The sequence below is a fragment of the Rhinatrema bivittatum genome, chromosome 9 (genome assembly GCF_901001135.1).
Source record: "Rhinatrema bivittatum chromosome 9, aRhiBiv1.1, whole genome shotgun sequence".
NCBI lineage: Eukaryota > Metazoa > Chordata > Amphibia > Gymnophiona > Rhinatrematidae > Rhinatrema > Rhinatrema bivittatum.
The window spans coordinates 119,857,277-119,878,105 of NC_042623.1; the positions used below are offsets into that span (position 1 = coordinate 119,857,277).

At 41.9% G+C, this 20,829-nt stretch overlaps 1 protein-coding gene across 7 annotated transcripts in view; it reads left to right on the forward strand.

Annotated features, from left to right (window-relative positions):
- The window catches only part of USP15 (ubiquitin specific peptidase 15), a 401,393-nt gene that overhangs the window by 286,974 nt on the left and 93,590 nt on the right, over window positions 1-20,829 (forward strand). For 6 of the 7 annotated variants that reach the window (XR_003858618.1, XM_029615760.1, XM_029615761.1 and 3 more), the window contains one exon: window positions 13,954-14,075. Coding sequence is in view for 6 of the 7 variants with exons in the window: in XM_029615760.1 (XP_029471620.1) it covers window positions 13,954-14,075 (122 nt within the window). In the remaining variant the exon portion in view is untranslated. Of the gene's footprint in view, window positions 1-13,953; window positions 14,076-14,252; window positions 14,459-20,829 lie in introns of those variants that run through there. The other variant, XM_029615764.1, reaches the window with a different exon arrangement.

The following is a 20,829-nucleotide window of genomic DNA, read 5'->3' on the forward strand; positions in this document are numbered from 1 at the left end:
CCATCTACTTCGTGGTACCCCAATAGGAGAATACATTCTGGCCCATTTTAGTTCTCAAGCAGGAGAATGCATCTTTCCGTGTGCCCCACTTTCATGCAAAGATGCTGTGCTTGCTGGTTGTGGCAGTCAGAACTAAAGGGTTCCAGGAGTTTTTTTTTTTTTTTTTTTTTTACTTTATTTATCAATTTGAAAGTTAACACAATATAACTTCAATATTAGACACAAATCAATTTTGCAAACATTATTGGTCGGACAAAGCAAGAATCACTTGTTAACAGTATTAAAATAGGCTAACATTATATTTCGTCCTATACCAATTTCTATATAAATCAAGTCAAACTTGAGAGAGCTGCATGGAAAATAGAAATTTAAGGGAGAATATATTTACCACAATTTACTAACAGGGCAATATTGACTGGGTATTCCTTTCTTTTTTACTTCAGTTATGACAGTGGGGATGAGGTGGTTAATTTACGTTGTTCTATGAAATTTTTCAAATGGTCGGGCAAAAAGAAAATAAAAATCTCGTCTTGCTTTGAGATTAAACATTTGCATGGAAACCTTAAAACAAATTTATAACCCAGAGCAATGACTTCTGTTCGGAAAGCCAAAAGGCTTTCCGCCTTTGTTGAGTTGTTGCAGCTAAATCAGGAAAGATTTTCATTTCCTTGCCAAGGTAATTGATTGGGAATTTAGAAAAGTATTTTTTCATAATTAGATTTACATCTTCAATAGATGAAAAAGTTGCCATTAGTGTTCCCCTATCAATTATCTGAGCCGTGGAATTTTCTAAAAAATTAGTAAGATCTCCTTGAAACATTTGATCTTCTAAAGGAATTGGATTACTAGATTTAGGTAAAAAATAACAATTAGTAATCACTGGAGAATTCTCTAATACAAACCCCAAAGCCTCTATCAGAAATTTTTTAAGGGATTTCCAGGAGTTTTTAAACCTGTGAGACCCTATCTTCCCATTCCGATTTGCAGAGACCTTCAGCAGCCCTTCAGGTTTATGGTACTATGAGGGCATATTCCTCTTCTAGGGCTCCCATTTGGGGCAGAAATGGCTCCTCGCACATTTTTGTAAGGTAATAGCAACTGCTATGCACAGGGAAGGTTTCCTGGTGCATCCTTATTTGGACAGTGGCCTAATTCAAGCACATTCAAAGGAAGATGGCCAGCGATCTGTCCAAAGGGTGCTTCTTTAGCTGCAGACCTGAGGAGAGGGGTGATAGACATGGCCAAGAGCAAGCTAGTTCTGTCACAGAGCTTGGAACGTCTCAGGGCTTGTTTCGTAACCAGCATGGGCAAGGTGGCAGATCTGGAGGAGCTGAGGCAGGCAGAGAGGGGTATATAAAGGAGATCTTCAGGGATATAATAGAGCGGTCCCAAATTCAGTCAAGCATCACTTGTGCTGCTTTGGAGGAGCAAGGTCACTTGTCAGGAGACCATCACCTTGGTGTGGCAGGATGTGACCCTGTAGCTAGAACCTGCCCTCCAGGTAATGCCTTATCCTTTTGCACTGAGGATGTCTCTCCAGGGCCTTATACCCAGGATGGAAGGTTTAGTACAGCCATTATAGTGGGTGATTCTATCATTAGAAATATATATAGCTGAGTGACTGGTGGGCATAACGATTTCTTGGTAACTTGCCTGCCTGATGCGATGGTAGTGGATCTCATGTGCCACCTAGATAAGATTTTAGTGTTCTGGGGAGGAGCCGACTGTCATTGTACATTGCTAAACATATACTCTAGGTAGTCATATGTTTTTGAAACAAGACCAACATGGGTTTAGCCAAGGAAAATCTTGCCTCACTATTTTACATTTTTTGAAGGTGTGAAAAAACATGCGGCTAAAGGTGTGAGCCATACAATATGGTGTATCTGGACTTTCATGATACCTCATGAGAGACACTTGAGGAAATTAAAAAGTCAACGGATATGATGCAATTTTCTATTGTGGATTGAGAATTGATTTAAAAAAAACGGAGAATAAGAGTAAATGTTCAATTTTCTCATTGGTGAAAAGTGACTAGCGGAGTACCCCAGGGATCTGTGCTAGGACCAGTGCTGTGTAACATATTTATAAATGATCTAGAAATGGGAATGAGTGAGATGGTCAGATTTGCTAATGACATAAAATTATTGAAAGTTTTTAAATCACAAGAGGACTGACAAATTTCAAGGGGACCTTGTGAGACTGGGCATCCAAATGTCAGATGGCATCTAATGTGGACAAGTGCAAAGTGATGCACATACAGAAGAGGAACCTAAATTATAGCTACACAATGCAAGGTTCCACATAGGCAGTCCCCACCTAAGGAAAAGATCTAGGTATCATTGTGGATAATATGTTGAAATCCTCTGCTCAGTGTGTGGCTGCATCCAAGAAAGCAAATAGAATGCTAGGACATATTAGGAAAGAAATGGAGAATAAAACAGGGAATATCTTAATGCTTCTGTATCGATCCATGGTTTGACTGCACCTCGAGTACTATGTGCAGTTCTGGTAACCACATCTCAAAAAAGATAGAATTAGAAAAGGTACAGAGAAGGGCAACCAAAATGATAAAGGGGATGGAATGATTCCCCTATGAGAAAATGCTAAAGAGGTTAGGACGGTTCAGCTTGGAGAAGAGATGACTGAGGGGAGATATGATAGAGGTCTATAAAATGTGTATAGGAACAGGTAAACACAAATCTGTTAAGAACATAAGAAACCCTCTTCAGTAAGTTTGCCAGTCTGTTTTGGAAGACACTTCATCCCCTTTTCAATAGGTGGTGCCATATCTGTTCAGCAGTCCTTGGAATGTTATCTCATGTTCCAGGAAGCCTAAATGCTCTCATAGATAACTGTTCAACCATTCATTCACCTCCAGAACGCAAGCTTCTCTTCCTTGGGCTTTATAACTGAAGAGTTGATTGCGGCAGAACAAGAGGGGAGCTTGTTATCTCTTGCCCCTGTCTTCATTGTAATACCATTTGAAGGAGGGTAGCTTATGGGAATCACTCAACCTTAGGAAGGAGGAATTGATAGTATCGGGGCTCAGAAGCCCCTGCCTTTATCCTGGAGTTCAGAAGGTGATGGGGCACGGCAGCCTCTTGATCCTTTGATCCCAAAGGAGATCAGCAAAGTGATGTCAGGGCACAAAGGGCCCTGTCTTGTTCCTGGGGTGTTATCCTGGGGCCACTGAACCCAAGTTGATGCTTTCATTTCTCGAGAAGGAGGTATTATGTTGGGGTCATCAGTAGTCTATTGGGGATTTTCTGAGGGGAAGAATATGTTGGGTCGCCAAGTCCCTTGCTACTTGTTCCTGAAGTTGAATTAATTAGTCTTTTCATTTAGTGCATAGCATCTCATTTTTTGAGCATGCTTAGCTATTGTGCATAGGCCTCCAGAATAGCAGAAAAACTGAAGACTGTAAAAAGGTATCCCAGAATGTTTTTTTTCTGGATTGATGTCTTATGTTCTTAGTAGATACTTTAATCAGCATATGCCAAAATTAATAAGTGTAACTATATATGCGTTATAACTTATAACTTGTTCATTGTATGAAGTTGTTACTCTGTAAACCGGGGTGAAGGCACTCAGCCACACTTCGGTATAAAAAAGAATATAAATAAATAAATAAATATATACTTTCCAGAAATATTGTATTTTGATGATTTTGTAAGCTGATGATAAATTGATTCCTCATTTTCATTGCTCTCTATCTGCTGTTGCCCCATCTCTATTTCTATTTAGAAAAAAAAAGCATAAGGAGTACCATGTCTGTTCTAGCTGGGTTTTTTATTTATTTATTTTGCACTTTTATATATGGACACCCAGTAATAGCTGGCTGGAATGGTGGTCTGACACACAGTTTCACCAACCAATGAGCTTTGAACTTGTTGCGAGGCAGCTTCAAAGCCCAGCTTTCTTCTTCCAGCTTTTAAAATAGGCCTGGCTTTAGGCATAGGCAACATAGGCAATTACCTAGTGCAACAAATTTTCTGCTTGCTATAGTGCTGGCACAGCTTCAAAGGGGCACCCATCACCATGGCACACTGTCCATGGGCACTATAATCCTAAATCTGGCCCTGCTTTCAAATCATCTTATACAGTATCGTCTAACAAAAACACACAGACCCACATGCACACGCACACCCATGCGTTAAATGAGTAATTCTGCTAGTAAATTATACATAGAGAATGTAAAAATGTTTTCTGTGAACAGTAAGAAATTGTATATCATTAACAATTTGAATATATGTTAAATATACAAAGGTACCTTCATTTTCATTTTTTTTAATTTTTCATGGGAATTTCAATGTTATAAAAATTTGTGAAAAAATGACTTTTCCACTGATTTTTCTGTTTTTTATAACAGCCAATACAGATCCCAATACAGATCCCTGAGGCACTCCCTGTCCACTGAGAAAATTGTCCATTTAATCCTACTCTGTTTCCTGTCTTTTAGCCAGTTTGCAATCCACGAAAGGACATGGCCACCTATCCCACTCACTTTTTTGTTATAACATTGAAATTTCAGGGAAAAATAAATAAATAAAAAAACTGAAAAGAAAGATCCCTAAATATGCATAATTCTCATTCAGCATCAGCAATATATAACAATTGTTTATAGTCAGTTTCCTCATTAATAAAAAGTGATTGGTCTGAGGTTGTCTATCTTTTTATTCTGTTTACAGTAATTTCATCCATGTTCAGTAGGCTAATATAGTCCCTGAACAAACATTTTGTTGTAGTTGATTTATGAACTTCCTGCACAAATTTGATTTCTTAATAATCTTCACATGCTCGAAGAATAGAGCAGCTTTCAGTGCATGAATTATATATTCCTTATCATCCCTACCAGACTAATCCAGATTGCATAGGTTTTTCTCCCCTACCAGCAGATGGAGACAGAGAATGAAAGCTTTGCTGGAAACAGCCTTCTTAAAGAACTGTGCCACCTGCAGCTTGTCAGTATTTCTTTGTCTCCAGCAGATGGTGGAGGTGCCAAACCTAGTCAGTGGTTTTGGTTGGATGGACTCCCTGAGATGGTGCTGTGGATTTCCAATCGACTCTGTCTAGTTGAGAAAGGGTTTGCTGGGGGGGAGTTGGTCACCATTGATTAGCTGGACCCTTAATGTAGATAAGTGCAAGGTAATGCATATAGGGAAAAATAACCCATGCTATAATTACACAATGTTGGGTTCCATATTAGGTACTACAACCCAAGATAGAGATCTAGGCGTCATAGTGAATAACATTGAAATTGTCGGTTCAGTGTGCTGCGGCAGTCAAAAAAGCAAACAGAATGTTGGGAATTATTAGAAAGGGAATGGTGAATAAAACGGAAAATGTCATAATGCCTCTGTATCGCTCCATGGTGAGACCGCACCTTGAATACTGTGTAAAATTCTGGTCGCCGCATCTCAAAAAAGATATAATTGCGATGGAGAAGGTACAGAGAAGGGCTACCAAAATGATAAGGGGGAATGGAACAGCTCCCCTATGAGGAAAGATTAAAGAGGTTAGGACTTTTCAGCTTGGAGAAGAGACGGCTGAGGGGGGATATGATAGAGATGTTTAAAATTATGAGAGGTCTAGAACGGGTAGATGTGAATCGGCTATTTACTCTTTTGGATAGTAGAAAGACTAGGGGGCACTCCATGAAGTTAGCATGGGATACATTTAAAACTAATTGGAGAAAGTTCTTTTTTACTCAACGCACAATTAAACTCTGGAATTTGTTGCCAGAGGATGTGGTTAGTGCAGTTAGTGTAGCTGTGTTTAAAAAAGGATTGGATAAGTTCTTGGAGGTGAAGTCCATTACCTGCTATTAATTAAGTTGACTTAGAAAATAGCCACTGCTATTAATTGCATCAGTAGCATGGGATCTTCTTAGTGTTTGGGTAATTGCCAGGTTCTTATGGCCTGGATTGGCCATAAGAAACGGGATGCTGGGCTTGATGGACCCTTGGTCTGACTCAGTATGGCATTTTCTTATGTTCTTATGATTATGGGACAACCAGGTACTTATAGTTTTGAGATATAATTGAGTTAAAGAAAGAGTGTTAGACCAAGAGGTGGAGTAAGGGATGATGAATTGTATGTCATCTGCATAAATTTTAAAGATAACATCTAAACCATCTAGGAGATGACAAAGGGGGGGAAGATAAATATTGAAAAGAATGACCGATAAAGAAGAGCCTTGGGGAACGCTGGTGTTGGTAAAGTATCAAAAAGAACTGAAGTTACCAAGATTGATTTTTTTGAGAACGGTTAAATAAAAAAAATTTGAACCATTGAAGGGCTGTATCAGTGATTCTGATGCGTTGCAAGTTATAGGTGAGTATATCGTGATTTATGGTATTTGAAGGCCGCGGAGATGTCTAAAAATACTGCTATATAATCTATATTGGAGTTGAAGCCACGAATGATAGCGTCAAATGATGGTGAAAGAAGGGTCTCTGTACTATGTCCCTTGCAAAATCCATGTTGGCTTGGATGTAGCAAATTGATTTCATCAAGGTATTCAGAGATTTGATGGTGGACCACATATTAATGACTATTGTAGTGTTGATTGTTTTGTGAAATTGATGTTTTATGTAATTTTATTGTACATCATTTTGGGAGATTTTTAATCTGTAAAGCATTTAACAAATGAAGATAAATTTGTTCAGAGTACATGTGGTGGCTTTGTCTGGTTTAGAAAATAGGTTTGGAACTATTCCTTGGCAGCCCATCCTGATGTAGTTAGGTTTCTAACAGGATACAGCTGCTACACTCAGGATAGGAAGTTGGTCCCAAGTTGCACACTCAGCCTGGTGGTGTTGATCTCAAGAAGGAGTCAGTGAAGCATTTACCTTGAAGGCAGTGTTTATAATGGCATTTGGCTTAACAAGATGGGTTGTCAAAGTTAAAAGATTTGTTCTGCAGGGATCCCTTTTTGAGGATTTTGGAGGCAGGATTGTCTAATTGCACGGTACCCTCATTCTTACCAAAATTGGTGTCTGTTTTCATTTAGAGCAGTCTGTGGCACTGTTGCTCTTCAAGAGGTCAAGGTTTAGGGGATAGTTCTTCAGATCTGCACATTCTGGATGTGCGCAAGGCACTGGTGTAAAGTACTTGAATATAGCAGTTGTATTGCACAGGTCATAGCCAAGATGAGAAGGTGTTTAAGGCAGTGGTTGCTAGAATGTTTTTTGGGGGCCATTAGATCAGTATATGGCACATTCCACTTTGACTCAGCCTTTTAGGAAGAATATCATTTTGTTTTATTTCTGGAAATTTATGAGGCTTTTTGGATGTCTATGCTTGCTTTTTTTTAGGCATTAATGTCTGGATGAACAGACTTGGGGCGCAGCTTCATTTGTGTTATGTGTCTTGAGGGGGAGGACTCAGGATCCCTTCCAGTGTAGAGGTGATTTGGATATATCCCATGCATCTGGACTGGTATGGTAGGGATGATAAGGAAGATAAAATTAGGCTACTTACCTGCTAATTTTCTTTCCTTGCATGCTACCAGACAAGTCCAGTATCCCCCCTGTTTTTGATCTGTAGCCTGCTGATCTGTGTCTGTACACCAGTAGAGAATGTATTGGATTTTAAATGGTTTAATTGTTCACAGAGGTTTGTTATATTCTGTCCTTCCCCTACTTGCAGGGGGAAATTGCTTTGAGAAGGAAGTACTGAAAGGCTGCAGATAGCACAGTTCCTTAAGTAGGTTTCTTCCTACAAAGCTTTCATTCTCTTTCTCTATCCATTGGTAGGGGCCGATGCATCTGGATTGGTCTGCTAGAACTCAAGGAAAGAAAGTTAGTAGTTAAGTAACCTAATTTTACCTTATTATATTGAATTGTTTTAATTTTTGTATTAATTTTTGGTAATGGTGACTACAGAAAATAAATAGCCAGCTAGGATGAACTCATGGATTCCTCCACGGAAGCATTCAGCAAAACTCACACTGGGGTTATTTTTTTTTTTTTTTTTTTTTTTTTTTTTACACTGCCTTGATATTTATTTTCTATATAAATTCAATGCCTTATGAAGCTGAAATTTTAATATAACTATACTTGAGGTGAAACTCTTTTTATATTTTTAGTGTATTGTTTTTCTAAAGGTCATTCAGAGTTGCCTGTTTGGAGTTACTTGTTAAATCTAAAAGCAACTGTTTAACCAGTAACCTTTAATTACAGAGTTCTAAAATAGCAGTTGTGCTTTGATGTGCCAGATGAGTATACAGAAAGAGAAGTGCTCTCCTATAGGACTATGGGATTTGGGCAACGACACAGCAACCTGCCAGTTTTGTTGAACCTTTAAATAAGTTGTCTTACACAAAAAAGAGCATGTTTCAAAGTAGAGGAACCAAACAATAAACACATCAACATAAATAGGGAAGATAATTTTCAAAGATTTTTCAGCAGATAAACAGCTCTTTACCTGTCAGAAAAACCCTGCTGAAAATTGTCTCCCCTCTTTCTCCTAGGACAAGCAGGATGGTAGTCCTCACTCATGGGTGACATCAGATGGAGCCCAGCATGGAAAGCTTCGGTCAAAGTTTCTAGAAATTTTGGCTAGCACAACGAACATGCCCATCATGCCACTATCCCTGCATCCACACATGGTCTCTCTCAAGTCCTTTCTTTTCCGTGGAGCTGTTGTCTCGCGGAGATGGAGCTCGTGCTTTTTTTTTTTTTTTTTTTTTAAAGTGAGTTTTATTCACAATTTTTGCATGCTTTTTCTTGCGCTGGGTCTCTCTCTGGTTCCCATCTGTTTCTTCTCAGTCAGTGAGCTTTTCGCTTCTCCCATCTCTGCCAGTCGTTGTGCCTTTGTGGTCTCTGTGCACCTCAAGGCTGCCTTGGGCTTTCGCTGATGTCGCCAGTGCCCCCGGACTGTGTCCCTAACAGATCCACATGAAGTATGTATCCTTTGCCTAGGGGCATCACACGATGTCTGCAGCTGCGAATTGTGTGCTCAAATGACCCCGAAGGGCTGTCTGGCCAGGCTGGACAAAATGGAGAAAGTATTTGATTCTGGCAAGTCCAAGCCCTCTACTACAGCGTCGACGCCCAAGGGGAACCAATCGCCTTCGATCCCTCAGTTACCACCCTCCCCTGAAGCTCTCAAGGCAGGGGGCTCTGGGCATTGGCTGGTCTCGATCTTCTCAAAATCCCGGACTTCAGGATTGTCATCCTTTGCAGGCCTTGCATCCTCATCCTCAGCACCATGGGAGATCCCGCAAACATAGACACTAGTCACCGTCTGCGCGCGGAATTAGGCACGTGAGGACTATGGCACTTGTTGCCCTGCCGCCTAAGCAGCCTCGACAGGAGGATGCCCCATCCTTCCTTGATGTCAGGAGTCCAAGGCCGGACATCAACCCTCCTTGGGGGCTCCAAGGAGGAGTCTGGCCCAACCCTCCCCTCTCAGCCTGCACTTTCATCAGCGGCGGACGAGGCAGAGCTGGAATGTTGGGTGGATCGTGCTCTATGCGATCCAGACCCAGTGCCCCCGCCACAGATACTGGTGCCTTCCCCGATTCCGATGCCTTCGCTGATGCCTTTGAGGCCGGTGCCTGTGCTGATGCTGACTGCGATGACCGAGCTGGAACCGTTGTTGGACCACCTCAATGTCCTCCTCTGTGCCTTCTCAGCACAGTTGATGCCAGTACCTTGCAATCCCTCTGTGACCTGCCGGGCACTGAAACACAAGGCGTCCATGTGGGGGATTCCTTGGGGGATGATGGACCGTCTGTGCCCTCTGCACCTCAAGGTCCCTCGGCACCATGTCTGGCGCTCCCCAGGCCTCCTGATGCCTGGGGAGCTCCACAACCCTCCTCTCCTGGTGGAGCCTGGGATGCCTGGGGAGCTCCACAACCCTCCTGATGTCTGGGGCTCCACAACCCTCCTCTCCAGGTGGTCTCGAAGAGCCTAAGGGCCCTTATGACCTCTGGGGACAGGATACCTCCGATGCTTCGTCAATAGACTCCCATAACCTTCCATTGGATCCTTCAGAGGAACACCGGCATTCTACACCGGAGGACTTGACCTTCGCTGGGTTCATCCGCATGATGGCTGAGGCTATTTCCTTCCAGCTCATGTCAGAAGAGGATGCCCACCATAAAATGCTTGAGATCCTCCAGTTCATCAACACCCCAAAGGAGGTCATGGAGGTGCTGGTGCATGAGATTTTCCGGAAGCTGCTCATCTGGCTCTGGGAACACACCCTCTCTCCATCACCCTGGTTAACTGGAAGGCCGATGGACTGTATGTCGTGCAACAGGCTCTGGACTTCGAAAAGCACCAGCTTTCCCCACTGGCCGGTGGTGGTTGAGTCAGCGCTCAAGATGGTGAAGCGATCAAAAACCCATGCAACAGCCCCTCTGGGCAAGGACAACCGAGCATGGGATGCCATGGGTAGGAGGGTGTATCAGGCCTCCATGTTGGTGGCCCGCATTGCCTCCTACCTACTATACATAACCCAATATACCCACAACCTCTGGAAACAAGTCCAGGAGGTGGCAGACGGCCTGGTACAGCAGCCTCAGGAGGCCCTTATGGTGCTCATCCAGCAGGGCCTGGAATGTGGTAAGCATGAGATGCGTACTACCTGTGACATCTTTGAGATGGCGAGGCATGTAGCAGCGACTGGTATTTTGGCCTGCTGTTTGGCCTGGCTTCAGGCCTTGGACCTTCTTCCTGAGGTTGAAGACCGGCTGGCCTTGCACCGGCGATAATCTTTTCGGCGACAAGGTCAAGGAGGCAGTCACACAAATGAAAGGACCACCATGAGACCCTTCAACATTTGTCCACCGGCGCCTTGGCTTTACTAGCCTCTTCCAAAAGGTCATCCCAGACAAGGCCGAGGAGGCCTTACTAAAGGCCAAGGAAGTATTTCCCACTGGCCCCCCACTCCAGACCGCAGCAGGTGAGTGCCAGGGGTAGATCCCGGCAACAGCAGGGCCCCTGCCCACAGCCAGCCCCCCAGACTAGCCCCGCTCTGGGGTTTTGACTGGCAGAGAGGGCACCTATGCCAGTCCCTTCTTTCAGTGCCCTGGGACCTGCCAGTCGGGGGCTAGCTCAGCTTCTTCGTGGACCGATGGCCAGCCGTGACATTAGATTGGTGGGTTCTGTCCGTCATCTGGCGTGGCTATGGGCTGAATTTTGTGGAGACTCCACCAGATTTTCCCCCGAGCCCGCAGTGGGGTGTAGTCTTGTATCCAGACCTGCTTCAAGAGAAGATTTTGGCCCTTCTAATAGCCAGAGTGGTGGAACCTATTCCTCAAGGGCAGCAGGGTCAGGGGTTTTACTCCCGTTACTTCCCAATTATTTATTTATTTATTCATTCATTTTATATACAGTCATTCGGTTCAGCCATCATAACGGTTTACAAAGAAAACAGGAGGCCTCCGTCCCATTCTGGATTTGCAGGCCTTGAATAGATTTCTAAAAAAAGAAAAGTTCAAGATGGTATCCTTGGGCACCATAATTCCCCTGTTAAGCCAGGGGGACTGCCTTTGCTCCCTCGACCTAAAGGACGCGTACGCCCACATTGTGATCCTCCCAAGTCACAGGCAGTACCTTCGCTTTGTGGTTGAGCTCCAGCATTTTCAGTATCACATGCTTCCGTTTAGCCTCGCCTCTGTGCCGCGAGTTTTCACAAAATGCCTAGCCGTGGTGGGGACTTATCTGCACCAGCTAGGGGTCCAGGTGTTTCTATATCTGAGCAACTGCTCAGAGCGTCACACGGGCCGGAGCATTGCGGGTGCTTCACAGTACCATTCAGGTTCTGGAGCACCTTGGGTTTTTAGCCAACATCCCAAAGTCAAATCTCCTACCTTCATCGAGGCTGGATTTCATCGGAGTCGTACTGGATGCGACACAGGCAAAGGCCTTCCTGTTGCATGACGGGGCACGTGCCCTGGCTTCTCTGGCAGGGGAGATTCAACAGAGTCAGCTAGTTTTGTGGGGCGGTTTATGCATGGGCTGCTTCAGCTGAGGTCTCCCCTTCGAGCCCCAGCGGTTTCTTAGGATCTGAACGAGGTGCTGGCCCAACTGATGAAGCCTCCGTTTGAGCCACTACATTCGTGCGTGCTCAAGCTTTTGATGTGGAAAGACGTCTTGATAGCAGTCACGTCAGCACGCAGGGTCAGTGAGTTGCACGCCTTGGTGACTTATCCACCCTACAGGAGGTTCTTCCATGACAGGGTGGTTCTGCCTACACACCCTATCGAAGGTGGTCACGGATTTCCATCTGAACCAATCTGTAGTCCTACCTTCTTACCCCAGCCTCATATCAGTCCAGGAGAGAGGGCATTTCACATGCTGGATTGTAAGAGGGCCTTGGCTTTCTACCTGGACCGTATGGCGGGCCACAGGCTGTCTACCCAGCTGTTTGTCTCATTTGACCCCAACAAGCTGAGTAGGGCTGTTACTAAGCAGACTCTTTTCACCTGGCTAGCGGACTGTATCTCCTTCTGCTGTGACCAGGCAGGACTGCAACCGGAGGGCCACACCAATGGCGCACTTTGTACAGGCCGTGGCGGCGTCTGTGGCCCGCCTGCATGCTTTCTGATGGGAGAGATCTGCAAGGCTGCAACATGGAGTTCTCGCCACACTTTCGCTGCACACTATTATTTGGACAGGGATGGCCGGTGAGATAGCAGATTCGGCCAATCTGTCCTCAGAAACCTCTTTCAGCTGTGAACCCAACTCTTCCAACCATAGGCCCCTGTTTTTAGTTCAGGCTGTCCTAGCTGTTACCAACAGCACTTCTGTTGGTCCCGCTGGGTTGGGGTCCAGCCTGTAGCTAGGGATTCACCCAAGTGTGAGGACTACCATCCTGCTTGTCCTAGGAGAAAGCAAAGTTGCTTACCTGTAACAGGTGTTCTTCTAGGACAGCAGGATGTTAGTCCTCATGAAACCCACCTGCTACCCCACGAAGTTGGATTCTCCTGGTTTATTCTTTTATTTCCTCGTATCTACGTACACGAATGGAGAGAAACCCCGCGTGGACACAGGTATGCTGGGCATGCTCAGTGTGCCAGCCAAAGTTTCTAGAAACTTTGACAGAAGTTTTCCATGCTGGGCTCCATCTGATGATGTCACCCATATGTAAGAACTAACATCCTGCTGTCCTAGGAGGACAACTGTTACTTTCCCCACTGTGGTTTTAAAGTACCAGCTCTGTTCAGTGTGGGTGCTTTTACTCTTATGTGGAGATAGGTCAATGGAGAGAGAGTCCGCACAGGGCTTGATTTTGAAAGCTCCGTGCAGGTTTTTCATGGTACATTATGCATCTAATTCAAAGAAGGTGTAAATGTACATGGTTGCATTGCCCCCCTCCTCAGGATCTGCTGAATTTTCAAAGGGAAACCCCATGTAGACAGGATGTATAAAAACTGCCCCAAAAGTCTTGCTCATGCTGGCTAATTCAGAAGCAGTTATTCCTCATTGCTCAAGGCCACACTAAGCACATTATTGGCCAGGTAGGTGAAAGCAACTTAGCTGAACAAAAGCAATTAGAACCAAGTTTCATAAGCTAGCAAATCTGGAAGAGGGCTCCCTTCTTCAGCTATGAGCATCCATTCTGTGCCAGCAGCAGAGCATTCATTGATATCAGCATGTCCCTCACTTTCATATGGTTAGGATTTGTTGACATCTCTCCTCTGCTACTGAAGCAATAATACTAAATAGCTGCTGAAAGCCAAAGCAGGGAGCCCTCTGTAAAGCTAAGGAGCTGCTTGAATCTAAAATATTATTCTAGCCAGATGGCTTCTTTAACATGGATGGACAGCAGTTCATCTTTATTTTTGGCCATTAGTTTTCCCTTGTAAGAACTATTTGCTGAATAGGATATAGGAAAGAAATGTCCATGAGTCATTTCATGATCTACCCATGCCCTTTAGTGAAACTGTTCTTGTCCAGCAGGATTTTGTATATTGAACACTGTTTATTATTTTAGCCGATATGTAAAAACTTCTACTGAAAGTGAAGAGACTGAAGGAAACTTACAGAGCTGTAGAGACAGTGGTATCAATGGAGATGTCGCTGGCCCAAACGGAATACATGAAGAAGGATCCCCAAGTAAGATTTGATTTTATAATGAATGAATTACAAAATCACCTTTATTGCTCCAAATGCAAACCCACTAACTCTTTTTTAATGTTCCTGTTAAATTGCTGTATAATAGTTTTGCTAAATTTTGATTTTTTTTTCATGGTTATAGAGCTCTCCCTCTCTTTTTTGCCTCTATGTGCGTAGCCAGCATCTCGACTAGTGACTTGAGTAGTGTCACTCACTAATGCTTTCAATACAGCATAAATCACCAGGGGAATAACTGTCTGTGGATGCTGTCTTTTCTGTGAGCAGAGATGATATAAAGAACGGTAACTGATATTATTTAAGTCTGTGCCACTGAAACAGGATTCAGGAAGGGCATGAAATAGGTATGTCTATTCTAAAAAAAATTATAGGGGGCATTTAGCTTCATGTCTTATTCCTCATGTTTTCTTTAAGCTTTTAATAGGATGTTCAAAAACTAATTTACTTGCTAAGAGAAGAAGGAAAACTAATGCTGAAATGCCACCCCTCACTGTCTCCCCCCAAGTGGATTGCACTTAAAAAGAGATCAGAAGCCATGGTGTGATGTAGGGTCGAGAACTGGACCTAGAGATGAATAGGCATATGGCGGAAACAAGAAGGCAGACAAGGCATCGAAAGTGTCATGGGTCTGGAGAAGACCTACGATAGTGGCCTTTTAGCGCAGCTGCTGTAAGTCTGGCATGTAAGGGTCCATGTAAGCCATGAGAAGATGAGTTGTGCTATTGGGAAGAAGCGAATATCTTGCTTTTGCTGGAGGGCCCAGACACACATTTTTTACATTTACACTTATATACTGCCCTTTTCCTAAAAAGGAACCCTGAGCAGTTGACAACATAAAGATGGTGATCTATTGATAGTGCTGCTGGTGACAGATATTTTGATAGGAGTGACAAGTGGCAATTAGAAGCCATTGAAGCAGGAATCTGCAGCAGACAACTAGAAAGAAGCTGACCCTCTGAACCCCCAATAAGATGGTCGGGTTATAAAGCAGTGAATTCTAGATGGGCAAATGAAGCTGATGAGGAAGATGTACCATGATCCAGAAACTGAAAGATGAATGAGTGCTGATACGGTAATGGCTTTTGATTCAAGCATATGTTGAGAACCCAGAGCATGACTGAATTGAGCATGGAGTTAGTATGAACAGAAATATCTAAAACTGAGGCTTGAGGCCATATGAAGGAAAAAGAATCAGGATATTTTGCCACAAGTGCCTCCTGTTAATGACACTGAGCTGCTGAGAAATCCATGTGTGTTTGGGATATTTTTTTTTATCATGACTCTTTCTAGGATTGGAAGACATAAATCACTCTAATTACTTCATCTTTTCTTCAATTGGCTACAGTGTACGGGGTCAAATCCAAGTTGTTCAGTATAAGCAAACTTCAATAGAGCTTCCAAAGTGTGTCAAATCATCACTCATTATGATGGGCAGGTCAGTGACAGATACACAAAGTGGCTATACAAGCTTCTGATCTAACAGTTACCAAGTCAAATATTTCTGAGCAGGTGAGAGAGATCAAGCTGTGAAGGATGGGCATTACTAAAAAAGTGAGCCACCTTCAGTCTGAAGTTAAAGCCCTAGATGACCGGATAACACAAAAAATGAAATCAGTATAGGAGAGCAGATGCACTCTGGTTTATTTCCAAAAGCAGATGAAGACATGGCTCAGTGTCTGGCAGCAGGCAAAAAAGCAAACAGAATGGTAGGAATGATTAGGAAAGAATTGAAGAATAAAACAGTGTCATAATACTTCTAAATTGCTCCATGGTATGACCGTACCTATAGTACTGTATGCATTTATGTTCACTACATCTCAAAAAAGATATAGCAGAAAAGATTCAGAGAAGAGCAACCAAAATGATAGAGAATGGAACAACTCCGAAGAGTTTAGGGCTCTTCAGCTTGGAGAAGAGATAGCTGAGGAGAGGTATAATAGAGGTCTATAAAATCAGGAGTGGAATGGAACGGGTAAATACAAATCAGTTTACTCTTTCAAAAAGTACAAAGATACAAAACATGCCATGAAGTTACTAAGCACGTTTTAAAACAAATCAGAGAAAATGTTTTTTCACTCGATGCAGGGTAAAGCTCTAGAATTCCTTGCCAGAGGATCTGGTAAATGGATGGCATAGCTGGGTTTAAAAAAGGTTTGGACAAATTCCAGGAGGAAAAGCCCAAAAATCATTATTAATCAGGTAGACTTGGGGAAAGCCACTGCTTAACCCTGGACGTTAGCAGCATGAGATCTGTTTGGGATCCTGCCAGATACTTGTGACTTGGATTACCCACTGTTGGGAACAGGATACTGACCTTGATGGACCCTTGTCTAACCCAATATAGGAGCTCTTATGTTTGAAATAATAGGATAAGCATGATGATGTGCAAAACTGACAGAAGCACTTAAATATCAGAATAATAGGAATCTGAGAAAAAAAAACCATTTCAAATTGTTAGACATCTTCAATTTTAGTACCTCAGAGAGTAAGAGCAAAGACATGAAGGTGGAAGGAGTCCTCAGAGTACTTAAGAGCTATGACCCTACAGGTGTTAAGAACTGACCTATTGCTTCTTTTCACTATTTTTTGGATAAACAGATTGGGGTGAACATTGTAAGACATTATTGGAACCTGTCAAATGTCGCACTGTATTATTTCTTATTTTATCAGGTCTCAATTATTGTAATTCGTTGTTTTCTGGCTTGCCTAACTCGATATTACGTCCGTTACAGATTATACAAATCTCTGCTGCTCACTTACTTGGTGGGACACCAATTCGGGATCATATAACACCTGTGATTAAATCATTACATTGGCTTTCTGTGCAGTACTGCATTCAACACAAAACTGCTGTAATTATTCACAATCTTCATAATATCACTTCACCATGGTTACAGTCTAGTCTATGTATTTTTGCTCTGCCCGAACTCGTCATTCCTCTAGCCAATTCCTCTTAAACATTCCCTCTCCAAACGTTGCTGTCTCTCAACTAGGGATCGTTCCTGTTCTATCTTTAGACCAACCTTCTGGAATTATCTTCTGAATAACATTTGGCTAACTAAAAACCCAAAGCTGTTTAAAAATACTGCTAAAGATGCATCTCTTTCAGCAAGCATTTTCTGATGTTCGGTTAACTGATGTAACACCTCTTTTTATGCACCTCCATATTGAAATTTATAAACTGGTAGGATGTCTATTTATCATCTATTGTAGACAGCAATTGTGGTTTTTTTATTGTATTGTTGGTTTTAATTATTGTGTTTTTTTGTACCCTGACCCAAACTATTAGGAGGGGCGGGTATTAAATACTTTTAAGTAAATAAATAAAAAAGGGGAAAATAAATGGATTTAAATTGAAAGGAAATAATTTTTACTGACCTGTCTCAGTAGACATTGCAGAAAGAAAAATGTATTATCCTCATCCACAGATCTTATGGGATAGAGATGCCTGTTATAGATGGGGTTTTTCTTTTGCACTAATATGCAGATATGAATGTTAAACATCATGTGACAGAGTTGGAAAAATGTTTAGAACTGGTAAATCAACTTTGAAACAAAATGGCCTCAATAAGAATACGATGTTGAGTTCTAGAGGCCATATCCCAGGACAGGTAGAGAAGGGTGGTCCAAAGCAGAGTGGGGTCTACACTAAAATGATGTGGGATCTGCAGCCTAGAGCCAAATGATATGAAACTTAAGAAGGTAAAAATATATATTCTAGAGGAGAGGTAAAGAGGGAGAATGGATATGATAGAGAGATTTAAATACCTGGAAGACAATAATGCACAGTAAGCAAAGCATTTTCGTTAGAAAGGAAGTTGCAAAACTAAGGGTCTTGATTAAAGTTGCAAGGGGGGGAGAGTCAGGAATAGGACCAGGAAATATTTTTTCACAGAAAGAATGGTGGATTCCTGGAATACCCTCCAGAGATGATGCAGGAGACGAAAATGATAACAGATATTTAAAAACATGGAATAAATACAGAGAATCCCTGGTGTAAGAAGATAGTGGTAAAGCACTCAGGTATCATACATAGAGCAGTGTAAACAGCAGTGGTATGATAGAATTAGGCCTGCAAGAAAAATTGGCTCAAACTCTGGTATAAAAAAGAAGGATGTAAAGATATTATGGGCTGGGGCATATATGGAATAATAAGTCTGTACAGTAAAGATGTCCTACATGTGTTTGTAGCAGGAAAAGGGATCCAAAGTTAAAAACTTAGAACATGTCAAGCATTTAAACTATAGGATAGGACTGGCAGAAGGAAATCAATGGAATTAGAAAGTCACCCCCATCATATACAGGTAAAGGAAATGGGTGGAGAAAAAAATAAAATTAGTCTACTCAAGCAATAAAGAAGAAAATGTGCCCAGGAAGAGCTGCAAGCCAAGGGATAAAAACTAGAAAGCCATGTGCACATATGCCTGAAGTCTAAACAGCAAAGTTCCAGATCTACAGGTCCTAATGTGGAGGCAGACTAGAATATTGTTGCCATTACAGAAACATGGTTTTATGAGTCTCATTAATTGGATACAGTCATCCCAGGCTATAATCTGTTGTGGAAGGATAGAGAAGACAGAAAAAGGGGAGTAGTAGCTCTTTGTCAAAATCAGTATCCTGGTAACTGAAATGCAAAAGGGCATGGGAAAAAGAGGAAGCACCCTGTGTTTTCTTAATAAATAAATAAATAAAATAAAAGTTGCAATTCCATTTACAATGATGTGGTCTACAGGCCTAAAAAAAACACCAAAATGAGGGAACCCAAATAAAACAAAGAAAATAAAAAAAATAATTTACAAACAATCTACAACAGTTTCATTATTAAACACATATAAATATACAAATGATACAAAATACAAATGTTATATAGAATATAAATGTTATACAAAATATAAATGACCAATAATTACATCGCTGGATAAGTGACCCAATAAACCCAATATATCCATCATCATTAATTCATATTACCCAACCCCCTCCCCCCCATATATAAAACTAAGCACAGACCGAGGAATAGACAAAAAAGATAGAGAACATCAGGGAATACTGGAGAATATGCCAATATCTGCTACATAGATTCGTCTCAACCTGATAAATTACTTATAAAAAAAATAGTGTACAACGCCATCAATCCTATAAATACCAAATACTTCTCAATTCTTCCACTGTCTTCAGTAAAATCCGTAACTGATTTAGAAAACAGGCACCAGCCTCATGACATCTGACGTTCCTATTCCTCTGTCGGAATTCTAATCCTGATCCCGACAAAGAATTCTTTGTTTCACCCTTATAAATAGGGCTTCTTCAGGGGAAATACCGTTCTCACCCCAATCTTTATCAATTATAAAGCTTCTTATAATTTATTATTTATTTATTTATTTAATGTCTTTTTTATACCGATAACCGTTCACACATCGTATCGGTTTACAGTTAAACAGGAACCATTGGGCAGAACCCTTACATATAACATTGCAAACAGGTTAACTTTTGGGCAGGGCCCTTACATAAAATTGAGAACAGCAAAATCACTATATACATATCACCAAAACTATATACAAAAGATAAGTACATAAATAGCCGAGTCAAAGTACAAAATCGATAGGCATACAACGTAATCCGAGAAATAAATCATAAGTCGCGTATCAGATTCTAGGAGAATCACTTATTTAATCAGTAAGGATTTATGTAATGGGAGGTGATGTGTGGTAAGCTTGCTGGAAGAGCCATGTTTTCAGTTTTTTTTTGAAAGTGGGTGTGTATGATTCCAGGCGTATATCAGGAGGCAGGGAGTTCCATATAGAGGGGCCGGCTAGGGAGAAAGCTCTGTTTATAGTGGACGATAATTTGAAAGATTTGATAGGTTGTGCACGTAGGGTTCCTTGGAGGGCAGTACGTGTGGGTCTGTTCGAGGTGCGGGGGAGGAGTGGGGGGTTAATCCAATTCAGGTTAGAGTTCAACAGACTTTTGTGGATGATGGAACAGGCTTTATAGAGAATTCGAGAGTGTATAGGGAGCCAATGAAGTTCGATGAGTGTGGGGGTGATGTGATCTCTTTTTTTCGTGTTTGATAGTATCCTGGCGGCAGCGTTTTGTAGTAGTTGTAGGGGTTTGATATGGGTAGCGGGGATGCCTAGAAAAAGTGCATTACAATAGTCTACCTTAGATAAAATGATAGACTGTAGTACTGATGATAGACTGTAGTACTGATGATAGACTGTAGTACTGTAGTTCTTATAATTATTCTTCAAAATATCAGTGTGGTATAAAAAGGCTAACTACCAGGCCTCCAGATTAGACAGAAGAACTGGACAGAGATCTGACTGAAGACATCCAAAAGGTAAGAAGAAAAGAAGTATTGCTCATTGGAGATTTTAATCTGCCAGATATAGTTTTGAATATCCCTGCAGCAGAATCAGAAAGAAGTAGATTATGGATGTTCTTCAAGGGGCTCTTATCAGACAAATGTTGATGGAACCCACAAAGGGAGCAGTAATACTGGACATGGTGCTCACAAATGAAGAAAGTATCTTTAATTTGGGTAGGTATCTACCTGAGCACCAGTGATTTTAAGACTGCATGGTTTAATATAGTGGCCAGGATGGAGATGGAGATGATCAAAGTCCTGAAATTAAAAAATACACACTTTGTTAAAATGGAGAAGAACCTTGAGGAGGAGGTAGAAAACTGGTAGAAAATGAATGAAGTGTAACAACAATGGGCCAAATTAAAAGGAGCT